Consider the following 16,946-nt stretch of genomic DNA (forward strand, 5'->3'; position numbering starts at 1 on the left):
ATTCCATTCATTCATTGTTGCACCCTTCTCCCCGCACAAACCCCTCCCCCCTCCCTTTTGCTCCTCTCCTTGAAAAGCAAAACTCCCTCATTGGTACACAATCCCCCCGCACCTCCCCAAACCCCACCCCCTACCCCCAAATATAATCCACTCTGCAACCGGCATTGAAGTCTATGGGGGAGAGAATAGTCTAAAAGTATTATATTTTAGGGCATTATTTTTATCATAGGGGTACGCAATGAGAGTTTCTTTCTTTCTTATAGCACTTGAATTAGAATTGACTGATAGCTGACCTCCCATTGCCTTTCTGAGGCTATAAATCACACAAGAGAAGACTGGCTATTTTTTCCCCCTTCCCAAGGCAGTACTGGTAGATTTGAAACACCAAAAAGGCATAGCCTTTGAGTTGTCAGCCAATTCCCTATAGATTATGCCCTCCGCACTCCCTGAGTAAGTCCAAGACCCCTCCGATTTTCGTTTTCTCCATGGAGTTCCTGGGTCTAAGTGCCACAAATTCCCTTCCAGAACTAAAATCAACTTGCCAACAGTCTTGGGTTAGCCCCAGAGTACTAGATCCTAGGGGAAGCCAGAAGATGATATTGTACTCTTCCTAAGTAATGTAGCCGTCGTGCATAACATATTGAGCAGCTGACCAAAAGTTCTGCGGTTCAAATCCAACAGCTGCTTTCCAGGAGAAAGGTAGGTAGTCTCCTTCTAGAAAGATTTAAGCCTTGGAAATATGGAGTCACTATTAGTTAGAATCAACTTCATGGCAGTGGGGTTTGTTGTTCCCCATTTCAGCGAGTCATTAATGGTCAACCCCAGCCAAACAATTTCCCTAGGAGCTGTCTACAATGAAAGTCACAATTGGAGGTGAGAGCTTGACTAATTCCATTCTTCTTCTGACATAAGTCTCTCTGCATCCCCTACAGCTTTAGAACAAATCAATGAACATGTTTCAAGCCCTTTTGTGCAGTTCTTTGTCAAGACTGTGGGCCACTATACTTCCTATATCAAAAGGGAGGGAAATGGGCCCGGCCACTTCCAAGAACGGTCCTTCTGTAAGGCTCTGCTCTCCAAGGCTAACCGCCGATTTGTTAAGAAGTTTGTGAAGACACAACTCTTCTCCCTTTTCATTCAGGAAGCTGAGAAGAGCAAGAATTCTCCTGCAGGTAAACACTCTAATCCCAGAGAGGACACCCTCCTTCAGGTCGGGGGTAGCCCTGTGGAAGATGATGTGGAAGGAAGGAATATTTCCTTCAGGAGGCCCACAGGATATCTCATTTTACCAGTGGAACTGCAAGGGAGTAATAACTTGAAAATATCCCATGGGCTGACATTTTGTGGGTATTATTTCATAGCCACCTGAGCTGGATCATTTCCTCAGTTTAATCTGGAGTTAATTCTAGCTAATTATTCTTTGCTTGAGGGACCCTCCCCCCCTTTTTGGGAACAAAATGGGTATTTGGACGCCTGAGAGGGCATGGGAATCCTTGCAGGAATGCAAGTGTGTATGGGCTGGTTTATGGTAGGACTCTCGTGTCTGAGTTCATCACCATCTCTGAGATTAGTTAATTCTAAAACCTGTATTTGAACCCACAGGATATTTCCAACAGAAAATACTTGAATATGAGGAACAGAAGAAACAGAAGAAGTCAAGGGAAAAGACTGTGAAATAAGAACTATAGTCATCAGGCTTGACTAGACTACCAAGCCAGTTCTGGACTTGGGCTCCTGCCAGCATGGCGGGGCCAGTGAAGCTCTTCATGTGTCCACAGCCTCCTTCTGAGTCCTGGCACCCAGATTTAGGTTCAGGCTGCTGTCCGAGTTTGGGATTCTTGGAATCAATTTACTCAGGACTTTGGAGGGCCTGAGCCGGACTTAAAGCTGCATTTTTTTTTGCAGAGGTGACACAGAATGGGGGAACAGTAGAACTGATGTTGTAGAGGCTTGGTTTCAAGTTGTTGCTACTGCCCTCTTGCAGAAACCACTACTATAAAACCCTCAAGCAGAGAAAGCAGTTGTGGCCTCAAGACCCTACCCCTCAACATGAAAAAGCTCTGTGGAGAATGAAAATAAAGATGAAAATCTTGTTATTTATGTGTTGCATCTTTTGCTTCCACTATGGGAGGATTAACAGGAGAGTAAGACAGATGATGTGACAAAAAAACGGAACTATAAGTGGATGGCCTGGTTTTGGGGGCCCTGACTCCTGGGGCTGTTTGAAGTGAGAGCATTACAGGGCTCCGGAGCCCCTCATCTTTTAGTAGGAGGGTCGGTGGATACAGGTGAGCGCCATAGTACTGGGGGGAAGAACAGCTGTGTTATCCACAATCCTACAAATTCTTAGCTACAGGGATGTGACTGCTCTTCTTGGAGGGAAACTTCAGGGTAGGTATTTCAGACAACAGAAGCCAGTGAAGAGAAGTATATACCTTCCATATATAGGTCTGTTTGTCCATTAAAAGATCTGGATTAGTCTCATGCCTCCAACTTTATACATCCTAACTCTAACTGGTCAAGATTTTGAGAAGCCTACTTTAATTCTACAGCCAAAGGTGACAGCAGGATCCCTGCACCAACATTTTTCCCTTTAAGAAAGAGATCAATCTTAAGGCTCCTAAAGGGTGTAGTGGTCACCTACTCCATCTTCTATTCTACTGACAACTTCTGCTTGCACACTGCAGGGCATAGGAAACTTTCTTTAGAAGTATCTTTCAAAAATGTTATCCTTTTCATGCTTGTGTGATAGTGGCCCTTAGAGATTCATGGATTTGATCCAAACACAAGAGTTTTTTTGAAGATGAGATAGGAATCCAAGGTTATTAAAGTCAAGGTAAAGTCATGACTGTAACTTGATTTTTTTTTTTTATTGAGTTTTTAGGGAGGGTCAAGGACTGCAGCCTTCAATGTGGATTGAAGCTCAACATCAAGAAAGCAAAGATTCTCACCACTGGGCCAATTGGCAGCATCATGCTAGATGGTGAAAAGATTGAGACTGTTAACAGCTTTAGTTTGCTTGGCTCCACAATCACACTCAGGACACAAGCAGCAAGGAAACTGAAAGACTAATTGCATTGGGAAAGTATGCTGTCAAGAGACCTCTCTAGAATACAGAAGAATAACAATGTTAGTCTGGAGACTAAGGTGCACCTGAACCAGGCCATGGTCTTTGCAATTGCTTGCTATGTCTCAGAGAGGTGGAAAATAAATAGGGCTGATAGAAGGAGACTTGATGCCTTTGAGCTGTGGTGCTGGAGAAGAGCACTGAATACCATGGACTACTAGGAGAACAAACAGGTTCATCCTAAAGAGGGTGAAACCAGGCTGCTCCTTGGAGGCAAGGATTCTGAAGCTTTGTCTGATATACTTTGGACATGTTGCAAGGAAGGACTAGTCCATGGAGAGGGACGTCATGCTTGGGAGGGTGGAGGGACAGAGCAGGAGAGGAAGATCCTCGATGAGATGGATTGATTCAGTGATTGGGGATATACGGGTAGGTGTGTCAGAGACAAAAAGGCTAAACAGGATAGAGCAGGTTTTAGGGCTGTTGTATACAGAGTCACTATGAAATGCAAGTGACTCGACGGCATATAACAATAACAACAACAACAACAACAGCATGTGTTTCACTATCAGCACACCATCCTAATGACACTGCTATTCTTCACACCTTCCAAGAGTTGCTGCATTTTTTTAGGTGGTTTAAGGCAGTAGTTTCTAAATCTAACGGAACTAAAAAATATTTCAAAATCTAGCAAATAAGCAGAGTTCTGGCTACTAAGCAAGGCAGTTTATAAGCATTGCTTATCTACTATTACAGAAATGTTTGCTATTTATTGTCATTGAATTGGAACTGACTTATAGCTGACCCTCCAGTGGGTTTCCAGAGGCTGTAACTCACACAGGAGAAAATGGCCCATCTTTTTCTGGAGGAGCAGCTGGTGGATTTTAACTGCTTACCTTTGGGTTGACAGTGCAACTCCTTAACCACTAGGTGACCAGCGCTCCGTAATTACAGAGACAGGTATAAAGACCAGTAAGATAACTAATTTTAACCAACAGTTAAAGATCTTTTCCGCTATCTCTTCATTTAAGCAACTCTACTATCTATACACAATGAAGGCTGACCCAGCTCGTAGTTACTGAGTCACCTGTTTTCCATCTCACATTGCAGTATACAAATTCAGAGTAGCCAGAAGAGTGCAAAGTGACTCCTGGTGAAGCCAGGAAATTAGTGAACATTTGAGAGAGATGGTCTGAGAGTCTTAAATGACTAATAATTATAAGAAAACTTATTGAGCAAGAAAATAAACATAGCTCTCTTTTTTTAAGTTAAATAGTTTATACAAAAGAGAATGGTCACAGGATACATCATGAAAATGCAGCTGATCAAATTTCCTTATTTGTTACAGAACAGAAATAAACTCTGCATGAAAAGACATTAAAATTTAGTATCTTTCAACTGAATAAAACTGAGGGGGAAAAGCTGGCTTTCAGATAATATATTTATTTAAAAAAATAAAATGGATCAACAAAGTTACATTATTTGCATGCTAACAGAATTTCCCAATCCCATGAGAGAGAATTACTTCTACAGCAATTAAAAAAAAAATGACTTCTTCAAACCATGAAAAGATAGGAAACCTTCCATTCCAAATTCAATGTTTTATCACTAGTTTCACCTCACAAGCTAGTGGGATATATCTGTGCCACAAGATGAGCCTTTTAGTAAAAGAAAGCTTGAGAAGACATTAAACAAAGATGTCAATAAAAGATGGTGACTTGTTAAAATTATAAAGCAATCTGCTTTTGGCCGGCAAACATTCTACATTAGAAATCTTCGGCACTGGGGTGATCTGTTCCCTATGACAATTTATTCTGAATTCAGGATGATTACAAACACATGGCACTTTTCCTCCTGCATGCTTTCTTGGGCCAAACCCTGTAAGACCACATGTACAATTTACAGGATGGGAACTGACATTCCCATTCTCACAAAGGATAGTTAAGGAGTGTTACCAGTAACAAAGGATAAAAGTTATACAACATTGATTATTATAAATTATATTTGTTCTTATCCATCTCATTTTCCTTAATATGTTCAGATTCATTTCTTCAGAAAACGACTTTCCTATATAACACCAATGACATCATTAATGATGATTAGAATGAGTTGTAGACACCTTGATTCTGAAAACATGTATGTGAAGATGAGATGCAATTTGATTACAGACACTGACACAGTATCTGATCAAATCAAAGAATGAGAAGACCTGTGGGAAAAAAGAGACGATTAGATTCTTAGATTTTAAAAAAAGTCTCATTAAAAAATTAGATTCATTTTTTTTTAAATTTTTAAACAAATTTTTATTTTATTTTGGTTTGGATATGAAATCTCAATTGCATACATTGGGTGTCACACTATCCTTCATTCACATTGTATGTCATACAATCATTCCCATTCACTAGGGTTTTTTTTAAATTATTATTTTTATTAGTTTTAATGAACATTTACAGAGATTTTGAAACAAAAAAAAATTAGATTCATAAAGAATAATGGCTTCAAAACAACTACGAGATATCATCTCACCCCAGTAAGAATAGCAAAATTTAACAGGACAGCAAACAACAAATGCTGGCGAGGCTATGGAGAAACTGGAACCCTTATTCACTGTTAGTGGGAATGTAAAATGGTGCAACCACTATGGAAGGCTGTATGGCGCTTTCTCATAAAGCTCCAAATAGAAATACCATTTGACCCAGCAATTTCACTAGTGGGAATAGACCCTAAAGAAACCATAACCACCACCCAAGCAGATATATGCATACACGCTTATTGCGGCTTTGTTCACAATAGCAAAGAGCTGGAAACAACCCAGGTGCCCATCAACAAACGAATGGATAGAGAAGCTGTGGTATATTCACGCAATGGAATACTATGCTGCATTGAAAAACAAAATTATACAAAATGGGTGACCCTGGAGGACATTATGCCGAGTGAAATATCTCAGTCACAAAAGGACAAATACTGCATGGGACCACTGTTGTAAAATGAGACTGACACTGGGGGTGAGGGAAGACTGAGAAAGAGGGGATAAATAAAGTATACTGCATTGAAACAGATGAGGGAGAGAACTGTTAAAAAGGGATATGTGACTAGGTATTATTGTCATGACAGGAGTCCAGAATAAAGGCTCCACAGTGGAGCAGTGGAGCAGACTCCAGAGAGAGGGATTGTAACAATGAAAAAATTTTTCTTTTACATTTCAAAGAGAAGAGTATACTGGGGGTGGTGGGCAGGGAGAAAAGTATAACAATGAATGAATAGAAAACCTAAGTCTCTGTAAACTGTCATTAAAATTAATTAAAAAAAAAAAAGAACAATGGCTTCCGTCTTCTCTCTATATTAAGCTTCAATTAAATTCTATGTAGTAACTCAATTTCCTCAAAGATCTTTCCATTACACCAAGGGTCAACAAAACCTTTCTTTGAGAATCAGACAGTAAATATTCTAACTGCTCAACTCTGTGACTACTGTAGCAAGAAAGTTGTCACAAGTAACATATACATAATTGGGTGTTACTGTGTTTCAATAAAACTTAACTTCAAAAAAACAGGCCAGTGGCCCACAGGGTGTACCAATTACTGATTTTCACAGCAAAAAGATTTTAATTTATATGCACTGAAATTTATGAAGCAGAACTGATATTCCAAATCTCTCTCAGGTGGTGCACTGAAATAAAAAAAAAAGCCTACAGATCATGAAGTAAGACATTAATACAATACTTACCAAAGCAATCCAAAGTACAATATATTCATCAATAAAGCTGTTAAAATACTGGTCCAGAAACAAAAGTGCTGGACCTATGAATGCTGTGTCATGCAAATGCATTTCACTTTTTGTCATATGTGCAACCTATGAGTAAAACAGAACAAACCAATATAAGTATTTTCTTATTTGAGCAATTGTAAGCTATATAATTGAAGGAAGGATAGGATGCATTCCTGACGTACATCTTTCCTGATTTTGAACCATGCAATGTTTCCTTGCTCTGTTCTGATGACTGCCTCCTGGTTCAAGTATAGTTTTCATATAAGTACAATCAAGTGTTCTGGGATTCCCATTCTTCTCAGAGTTCCAAATAGTCAAATGCCTTTGCATAGTCAATGAAACACAGACAGACATTCCTCTAGTACTCTCTGCTCTCAGCTAAGATCCTACAAATCATCCAGGAGACAGGGCTCTGGGAGGAGGAATGTGGCATCAGAATTGGAGAAAGACTCATGAACAACCTGTGTTATGCTGATGACACAATCTTGTTTGCTGAAGCTGAGGAGGATCTGAGGCATTTACAGCAGAGGGTCAAGGACTGCAGCCTTCAATATGGATTGAAGCTCAACATCAAGAAAACAAAGATTCTCACTGGGCCAACTGGCTGCATCACAGTGAAGAGACTGAAATTGTTAATCTCTTCAGCTTGCTTGGCTCCACAATCAACCCTCTTGGTACCAGCAGCCATGAAATCAAAAGATGATTTGCATTAGGAAAATCTGCTCTCAGTGACCTCTCCAGGGAACTGAAGAGCAATGATGTCAGTCTAGAGATTAAGGTGCTCCTGATACAGGCCATGTCCTTGCAATTGCAATTGCTTACTATGCATCAGAGAGCTGAACACTGACTAAAGATGATAGAAGAAAAGATGGTCTGTCAAGAGAACAAACAGGTCTGTCCTGAACAGGGTGAAACCAGACTGCTCTTTGGAGGCAAGGATTTTAAAGCTTCATCTGGCATACTTTGGGCATGTTGCAAGAAGGGCCCAGTCCTTGGAGAGGGACGCCATGCTCAGAAGGGTAGAGGGACAGTGCAAAAGAGGATGACCCTAGCTGAGAAAGACTGACTCGGTGACTAGGGTAATGGGGGTAGGTGTGTCAGAGACAGTGAGACTGTCTCAGAATAGGGCAGGGTTCAGAACTGTTGTACATAGAGTCGGTGTTAACGCAGTGGCACAAAACAACAAGAAGTTATATAATAAATCAGTTGCACTCAAAGAGAAAATGTCAAATTATATTATTATAATAATAAAATATTAATAATTATTACAAATTTCAAGTTACATAATAAATTGTGTTCAAATATCAAATTTCAAGAATAAGTTAGCAATTTCTGAATTCCAAACAAAATCAACCAACCAAAAAAAAAAAAATAAATAAAACCCCTCTGACAATGTAAAATTATATGTGTAAGCTACGGCCCAAAAGCAAAATAAAACTTTAAAAGAAGTGTCTTACCCAAAACTTAAGTTGACTGTCCAGACTGAGGCTGAAGAGAGCAAATAACCAAATTCAACTGCACAGAAAGTGTAGATACACAAGGAGCTCCTAGTAATTTCAAGTTTTCACTTCATAAAAGAATAGAAACAGCCCCCAACCTAATGTGACGAGATCTGGACTGTAGGAGAACATGCTCTAGCTCTGCCTAGAATGCTACCTAATAAAAAATACTATCATAATACCAAAGTCAGACGAAAGGTAAATGAAACAAAACTTCAATGCTTACCACAAGCTTATTAGTGATTTTAGCAGATACAAAACCAAATGTCAGTATATAAAGACAGGGATGCTTTTCAAAAAGCTGAACTGCTGATTTCTTATAGATCATTGCCGCTAATGTGATCACTGATCCAATATGGAGAAAAGGAGAAAGGACACTTGTTCCCTGTATAGCAAAAAGAGAAGAGTTAGTAGTATTCATTCATCAGACACTTCAGGGATATGCTGCAAAACAGCTCAATCCAAACTGTGAAGAACTGCTGGTGCCTAACAGCTGGCATTTCTTTCTTTCTTTTTTCCCATTTCTGTAAGAGCTGGTGAAAACCGGCTCCATGAACTAATTTGGCACAAACTGAGGATTTAATTTAAGAAATTTGGTTTATTGTATAAAGCAGATCATATGATTTACATACATGTGTATATAAACGTGTGAGCATAAATATATGACTATACACATACTCATCACGTCTCAACATAACTTAGATTTCAAAGACAAACTTGGCATTAAATGAAAATGCAGGATGACATCAGATCACAAAACAGAAGATGATCATATACAGTTGTAAAATTTCATTATTACATTAACTACCAAGCCATTCAGATTCATGACTCAGTCATGTTGTGATGCACAACCATAAGCATCTTGGCTGTCATTACCCTAGCCTTGTACCTAGGTGTTGACTACTGCCAGGTGTAATTCATTAGTGTACAAAATAGACAGAAAATATGATGGATAATGAGGGTGTTGATAAGTGAGTAGATAATACGGTGGACACTGAGATTGGTGGTAAGTGACAAGTAGGTGTATAATGGTGTAAATGTACGCATGAGCAAGTAAAACAGAAATTTTGGATATTAATCTTTTTAAAGACGAAGGAGAAACTCTAAATGAAATAATTTTATACATTTCAAATGAGAAACAAAACCCCAAACCTACCACAAAAATAGGTTTAGCATAAGTAATCATTCAAAATTAAGTAAAGATATACTTACTGCTATTGTTGATCCATTTTTGCCAACACCACCTGTGAAGATTACACGGAAGTAATTTGTACAGGAAAATATGGTCCCTGCTACAGTACAAAGTGCAGGAAAAATTTTCATTTGAATATTCAGCACTGGAATCTTTAATGGTAGAGAGAGAGAACAATTAAAATATATTCCAACTAAATAATAAAATAGTACTTTCAGATATTTGGTTCATATTCCCAAACAGTTGTCCATTCTTTCAAGTTTAGAAAAAATTTCCCTTTCCTTTCTATTACAAACAAGTATAGGCATCCTCAGGGATATTGCCAAGTTCTTATCAGTAATCAAATAAAGCAATAAAGCAAGCCAGAGCAAAATTTTTGGTTTCCCTGTGCCTACACTATTCTGTTGTTGTTGTTGTATGTCACTGAGTTGAAACCGACTTAAGCTGACCCTTTAGAGGGTTTCCTGAAGCTGTAAAGTGCATGGAAAGACTGCCAATTTGTCTCACTCTGAGTAGTTGGTGGATTTGATCAGAGAGCTTCTGGGTTGGCAGCCACTAAGCCACCAGAGCTCACACACTATAATTTTGTTTATTAAAAAGCACCCTGGTGGCATGAAAGATTAAGCACTGAGCTGCTAATCTGAAAGGTTAGCACTTCCAATCCTTGAGCTACTCCAATGGAGAAGGACTGATGGTTTGCTTCTATAAAGATGTAGTCTTAGACACTCTAGAGGCAGTTCTATTCTGTCCTACAAGGTCTCCTGAGTCATAATTAACTCAACAGCAGAAGGTTTTTTATTTAGCACTCTATTCAGTGTGAGAGAAATTAAGAAAAATTTACAAAATATTGTGAGAATTATCAAACTGAGAGAGACACGAAATGGGCACATAATATTGGAAAAATGGCATTGATAGACTTGCTCGACACAAGATTGCAACAAACCTTCAATTTGTTAAGCATGATAAAGTGGAATAGAGTAAAACAAGGTATGCCTGTACATAACAAGTCTCAGGAGATGAGCCTAATCTCACATCTCCTGATACCAACTTTTAAAAAGAAATCAATCCAATTTTATTAAGTTTTGTTATAAACTAACAAAGATTCACCTAATGTATCCCAGAGGTGTGGCAACAGTGAACCACGCTGTCTTTTGGACGTTTGTAAGAGAAATGCACCTTGGCTTTTTCTTTGTGCAGTTTTTGAATTTTACCATTAAATCTGTAGTTCACTACTAATTGCTGTGAGAGAGAAAGTATGGAGCATAAAACAGAAATATTTGCAAGTAGAACAAAAAACCTGTAAGCTAGAGAACTGACAGGAAAGTTCTACCCAGATGACTTCTCAACTGCAAATTATTAGGGGAAAAAGTAGAGAGCAACTGAAAAGGCCCTTACACAGAGGAACACACATCAAACACATCCAAGAAAGCATAGCCTACAACTGAGAATCCATAATGATAAAAGTAGATGCTTTCAGAAGTAAATCATACATCATACATTATAGCTTTTTATAAAACAGTATAGAAAAAAATAGGAATTGATTTCTTAAAGACAGACAGACTGAATGGATCAAGACCATGTACATAAATCTTGAAAACAAAATCTTTTAAATGGAACCTCAAAATACCTGTACTGAACTTTTAGAAGAATGTATGATTTTCTTGCTTTCTGCACCTCCCTTTCATCTATCCTTACTGTCAAATTTTGTCCAGAAAATAGCAGTAAAATACATTCCATTAACAAGCAAATTATATAAGATAGTAAAAGTCCATAAGGTAGAAAGTGAGTTTTTAAAATAGAAAGTGTGACATTTCCTTTTTTATGCATGGATAAAACTCTAGATTTAGACTTTTTTTGGGCAAACAATAATGTTTAGACACTCCGTTTTTTCCAAAATTCTCAAGAACTCTGCTTACACAACCTTATGACCTCTTATGAAACTGCAGCTAGCTGTGACAGAGAGAGAGAGAGAGAGAGAGAGAGAGAGAGAGAGAGAGAGAGAGAGAGAGAGAGAAGAGCGCACACAAATAGACTGTTCAAATTTAAAATAGAATTGTGGTAGTATTTAATTTTCTAAAACGCAACAGGTTAACTTAAAAATCAAGTCTAGTCCTTCATGGTCCTTCAAGTCCTTAACTGGTTTTTATCCTTCCTTTAGGGTCTGCAAGCTTCCACTTCAAGTTCAAAACCTGTTTTTAATAGAGGAGAAAATCAATACTTCGGTTGCTTTGAACGCCAACAGCTTTTTTTCTATTCTAGTTCAGGAAACCAGGGACAATCTAAATCTGATGCACCTGGCTGAAATGAAATACACTGGCCAGTTTACTGGTCCTCTCCCTTTTCTTTTTTCCTTCCCAGAGACAAAGGACCTTTCTGGCAAAGGGGAAATATTATACTCATCCAGATTCTCAAAGAAGCACTAATCCAGTACAGGGGTATTCCTGTGTTAGAGCTGGGTATTGAAAGAGTACCAATTCCAGACAATAGCAATCTGCGCCACACTACACTGAAAGAAGCATCAATCACGACTCTATCTGTGTTTAGAAAAAAAGACTCAAGGACCACGGGAAGTACTGCCCTTTGAAAGAAAAAAGAATAAACACAGGACATTTAAAAAGCCAGACATACACAGCTTGGACCACAAAACAAGTGGGTAAGCCACAGGCTTATATTATAGGCAAAGGATACTACACATTCTTTGGTCCATGTTAGTTGTTCTGTGTGACAGTGCTATACATTCAAACAAAAGATGGCTTCCAGATTTTGTTTGATTTCCCTCCCCATCCCAATTCTTTGTAGAGCACTGAATATTGTTCTTGTTGTTGTTAGATGTCATTGAGTATGACTCATAATGACTCTAACAGCAGATCTGAACCCTGTCTTACCCTGTGCCATCCTCATCATCTCTGTCATACTTGAGCCCATTGCTGTAGTCACTGGGTGACTACACCTGATTAAGGGTTTTCCTGTTCTTCGCTATCCTGCCACCTTTACAAGCATCAAGTCCTTCTCCAAGGAGTAGTTACATGTCCCAAGCACATGAAACAAAGTTTTGTCATTTTAGCCTCCAAGGAGCACTCTGGCTGTGCTTTCTCGAACACCTATCTGTTCTGTTGGCAATCCATGGGATATTCAGTACTCTTCTCTAACATCACAACTCAAAAGCATCAATTCTTTTTTCATCCTTATTCACTGTTTAGCTCTCAGATGTGCTGGAATCTCAGATGGCCTGAATCAGATGAACCTTACTCCTCAAACATAATTGTTTTTCCTCAGTAATTTGGAGATGTCACTGACTGAAGACTTTCCAATGCAATACATCTTCTGATCTACTGACTACTGGTGCCAAGTGTGTTGACTGTGGATCCAAGTAAGAAGAATTAGCTGACAGTTTCAATCTTGTCTCCATCTATCATGATGATATCTATTGATCCAGTGGTGAGAATTTTTATTTTCTCGATATTGAGATGTAATCCATATTGGATTCCTGGATAGTGCAGGCATTCAATACATTTCTTGAAGGAGTAGTATCTGCTTCTCCTTTTCTCCTCCTTTTAATGGAGAATTATTCTTGAAAAAGAGTATAAACATATACTTAGTCCCTCTAAGAACAACAATAACAAAAAATTACATTAGTTACATGAAAACAGGCAAAGCGAATGGAGAGCTGGAATCAGAGGGATCCCAAACCTCACAAGGTAGTCAATTAAAGAAGAAAAAACTTGGTGCCAATTGAAATCACAAAAAAAAATCCACTAAAAGCGTTCACTTTCACTTCACATTCGTAACATGAATGGGAACATTGTCTTTCCCATTCTTGCTCCTTGCAGCATTATTTATTCCATGAAACTCACCCACAATGACAAAAAGTGCATCTACTCTATAGCAATTATAAGCACTTTCCTCTCAGGCCAACCCAGAATTTCTGTAATCTTTAAAATCCAGGAAAAACAAGAACTCTCTTAGGTCCTGGAATGTGCTCTATAAAGCAGAGGAAAACTGAAAAAATTTCATAAGATTATACATCCAACTATCAGTCTAATCTTTCTTTGTGGTGTTGTTGTTTTAAAAAGGTGATGGGTAGAAAAACAAATTCTCAACATCTCTGTAGATTTACAAGGGACATGTCTTGGTTTAATAGTTTGAATCAATGCAGAGTATCAGTTACTAAGCTGTTAAGACTGGTTTTCTTACAGGCACAAACTTTCTTCCAAATATTGTTGCTGTTATTGCTGTGTGCTGTGAAGTCAACTATTATTCACAGCAACCCTAGGAACAACTGGTCTGACCCTTGCCATATCCTTTGCTATCCTCATCATCTCTGAAATACTTGAGCCCACTGTTAGTCACTGTATCAAACCATTTTGTTAAAAATCTTCCTCTCAAAAAAAAAGTCTTCCTCTCTTTCACGGACTCTCCGTCTTTTCAAGCATGATGTTCTTTCCAAGAACTGCCCCTTCCTAATAACATGCCCAAAGTACGTGAGGGAAAGCTTCACCATCCTTGCCTCAACAGCACCATGGTTGCCTTTCTCCAAAACCTATTTGTTTGTTCTTTTGGCAGTCCATGGTGTATTTGGTACTCTTCTCCAACACCTCAACTCAAAGGTGTCAATTCCAATCCCAGAGGAACACAGTTCAAATCCACCAGATGCTCTGCCGGGAAAGGAGGGACAATCTCCTCCTGTACCAGTCAGATCTGATTTGATGGTACACTCACACAAAAATAAAATAAAATAAAATAAATAAATAAGTTTTTAAAAAAAGTATCAATCCGTCCCCTCCCATCTCTACTCACTCTCCAAAAAACTGAAACATCAAGCCAAACAAACAACAATCAAAACCCCCAAAATCAAGAAAAAAAAACCCACGCCATGGTGTGGATCAAGCACATTTTAGTCTTTAAACAGACATCTTTGCTCTTTAGCACTTTGAAGAGATACATGACAGTAAATTTGCCCAATGTCACATGCCTTTTGATTTTTTGACTGCTGCTCCAAAGGGTCGATTGTGGATTCAAGTCACTGGCAACCTCAATCTTTTCTCCAATCATCTTGGTGTTGCCTAATGGTTAGGATTTTTGTTTTCGTGATGTTTGGATACAGTCTATACTGAAGGCGATAACCTTTTATCTTCTGTAGCATGTGTTTTAAATCCTCTTCACTTTCAGCAAGCAAGCTTGCATCATCTGTGTAAGGCAAGTTGTTGATGAATCTTCCTACAATCCTGAAGTCACATTCATCATCATAAAGTCCAGTTTCTCAAATAATTTGTTCAATATACAGACTGGATATATGGACACAGCTGAAACACACCTTTCTTGATTTTAAACCATATAGTTTAGTTCCTGTGCTCTGTTTTAACAACATTCCTATTCCCAAAAAAGAGTAATTCAATAGAATGTAGAAGTTACAGAACAATAAAGTGAAAACAAAATTTTGCTGAAGATTACTAAAAAATGGTTAGAGCAGTAGATTGACAGAGAACTGCCAGGAATTTCACGCTGGGCTCAGAAAAGGTTGTGGTACCAGGGATATCACTGCTGATAAGTTAGATGGATCTTGACTAAAAGCACAGAATTCTAGGATGTCTGTCTGTGTTCTACTGACTATGTAAAGGTGTTTGACAACAAACTATGGCTAACACTGAGAATGGGAATCACAGAACACTTAATGTTGCTCACATGAAATCTGTACCTAGACCAAGAAGCTGTTGTTAAAAAAAATACAGGAATGCCTTTTGATAAATAATTTTAATATAAATTAATCTAACACAAATGTTATAGTCTTCATCAAATATTTAAGAAAAAAAAATGCCTGATCTATTTAAAATACTTTTGAAGGGCACATTTAAGATGAGATAGAAAAAAAATTAAACTACATAGTTCATGAAAGCCTACATGATGAATCCTGAAACTTGGCTACAATGGAGCCTGGTATTTTGGTATATATGTTGCTATTGTTGTTAGATACCATCAAGTCAACTGCACTCGTAACACTTCTATGAGTAGATCTGGACTTTCCCCATCATGTACCATCCTCACCACCTCTGACAGGCTTGAGCCCCTTGTAACAGTCACTGCATCAACCCATCTTGCTCAAGGTTTTCCTCTCTTTCTCTGCCCCTTTGTCTTTCCCAGAATGATGTCTTTTTTCCAAGGACTTGTCCCTCTTGACAGCATGCCCAAAATATGTGTGATAAAGTTTTGTGATGTTTGCCTAGGTGGAGTACCCTGGTTGCACATCGCCCAAGATGGATGTGATTGTTCTTTTGGCAGTCCATAGGACATTCAATCCTCTTCTGCAACACCCCAACTCAAAGGCATCAATTCTTCTCCTGTCATCCCTATTCACTGTCCAACTTGCAGATGTATAGCAAGTAACTGGAAAAAACCAAAATACCATGGCTTGGATCAGGCACACCTTTGTCTTCAAACAGATATCCTTGCTCTTTGGAGAGATCCCTGACAGCGTATTTTCCCAATGCCACTTGTCTTTTGATTTCTTGATTGCTGGCACTGAGGGTACTGACTATAAATCCAAGTAAGATGAAATTAATCACAACTAAAATCTTTTCTCCATCCTTATTATGATGTTGCCTATTTGCTCAGTGGTGAAGATATTTGTTTTCTTGATGTCGGGATGTAATCCATATTGAAGGATATAGTTTTTTATCTTTTGCAGTGTTTCAAATCCTTCTCACTTCCAGAAAGCAAGCTTGCTTGTATCATTTGTATAAAGCAGGTTGTTGATGAATCCTCCTGTAATACTGATGTCGCATTCTTCTTCACATAGTTGTTAGGTGCCATTCAGTTGAGTACTACTCACAGCGACCCTGTGATCAAAAGATCTGAACCTTGTTCTACCCTGTGCCATCCTCACAAGAGCCTATTGGAGCAGTCACTGTGTCAACGCACCTGGTTGAGAGTCTTCCTCTCCTTTGCTGACCCTCGACCCCTCCCAGCATCACGTCGTCCCTCTCCAAGAAACAGCTGCTCCTAGCAAAATGCCCAAAGCATGTGAAGTGAAGCCTCATCATTATTGCCAACTAAGAGCACTCCAGCTGCACCTTCTCTAAGACTAAGCTGTTTGTTCTCTTGGCTCTCAATGGGATGTTCAGTGCTCTTCTCCAACACCATAGCTCAAAGGTGTCAATTCTTTTTCTTTCATCCTTCTTCACTCTCCAGCTCTCAGATGCACAGTAAGTAATTGGAAAGACAATGGCCTGGATTAAATACATCTTAGTTCTCAAACTGACACCATTATTCTTCAATAATCTGGAGATGTTCCTAACTGCAGATTTTCCTAGTGTAACTGTTGTTTGTTGTTATGTGCCGTCAAGTCATTCGCGACTCATAGCAACCCTATGTACAACAGCCCTAAACCTGCTCTATCCTGTGCCAATCTCATTGCCTCTGACAC

General features: G+C 38.8%; 2 protein-coding genes across 3 annotated transcripts in view; one reads left to right on the forward strand and one right to left on the reverse strand.

Moving 5' to 3' along the window:
* Window positions 1–1,679, forward strand: part of DENND2D (DENN/MADD domain containing 2D) — a 25,712-nt gene extending 24,033 nt beyond the window's left edge. For both annotated transcript variants that reach the window (XM_006899291.1, XM_006899290.1), the window contains exons 11-12: window positions 933–1,172; window positions 1,603–1,679. In XM_006899291.1, the coding sequence (XP_006899353.1) occupies window positions 933–1,172; window positions 1,603–1,679 (317 nt within the window). The remainder of the gene's footprint in view (window positions 1–932; window positions 1,173–1,602) is intronic.
* Window positions 1,680–4,385: 2,706 nt separating this feature from the next.
* Window positions 4,386–16,946, reverse strand: part of CEPT1 (choline/ethanolamine phosphotransferase 1) — a 44,906-nt gene continuing 32,345 nt past the window's right edge. Inside the window, exons 5-8 of the mRNA XM_006899292.1 lie at window positions 9,547–9,678; window positions 8,561–8,719; window positions 6,794–6,919; window positions 4,386–5,276 (exon numbers count right to left, since the gene is read on the reverse strand). Of these exons, the coding sequence (XP_006899354.1) occupies window positions 5,157–5,276; window positions 6,794–6,919; window positions 8,561–8,719; window positions 9,547–9,678 (537 nt within the window). The 3' untranslated portion in view covers window positions 4,386–5,156. The remainder of the gene's footprint in view (window positions 5,277–6,793; window positions 6,920–8,560; window positions 8,720–9,546; window positions 9,679–16,946) is intronic.

This window comes from Elephantulus edwardii, unplaced genomic scaffold (genome assembly GCF_000299155.1).
Source record: "Elephantulus edwardii isolate Elephantulus edwardi_28Jun2011 unplaced genomic scaffold, EleEdw1.0 scaffold00252, whole genome shotgun sequence".
Classification (NCBI taxonomy): domain Eukaryota; kingdom Metazoa; phylum Chordata; class Mammalia; order Macroscelidea; family Macroscelididae; genus Elephantulus; species Elephantulus edwardii.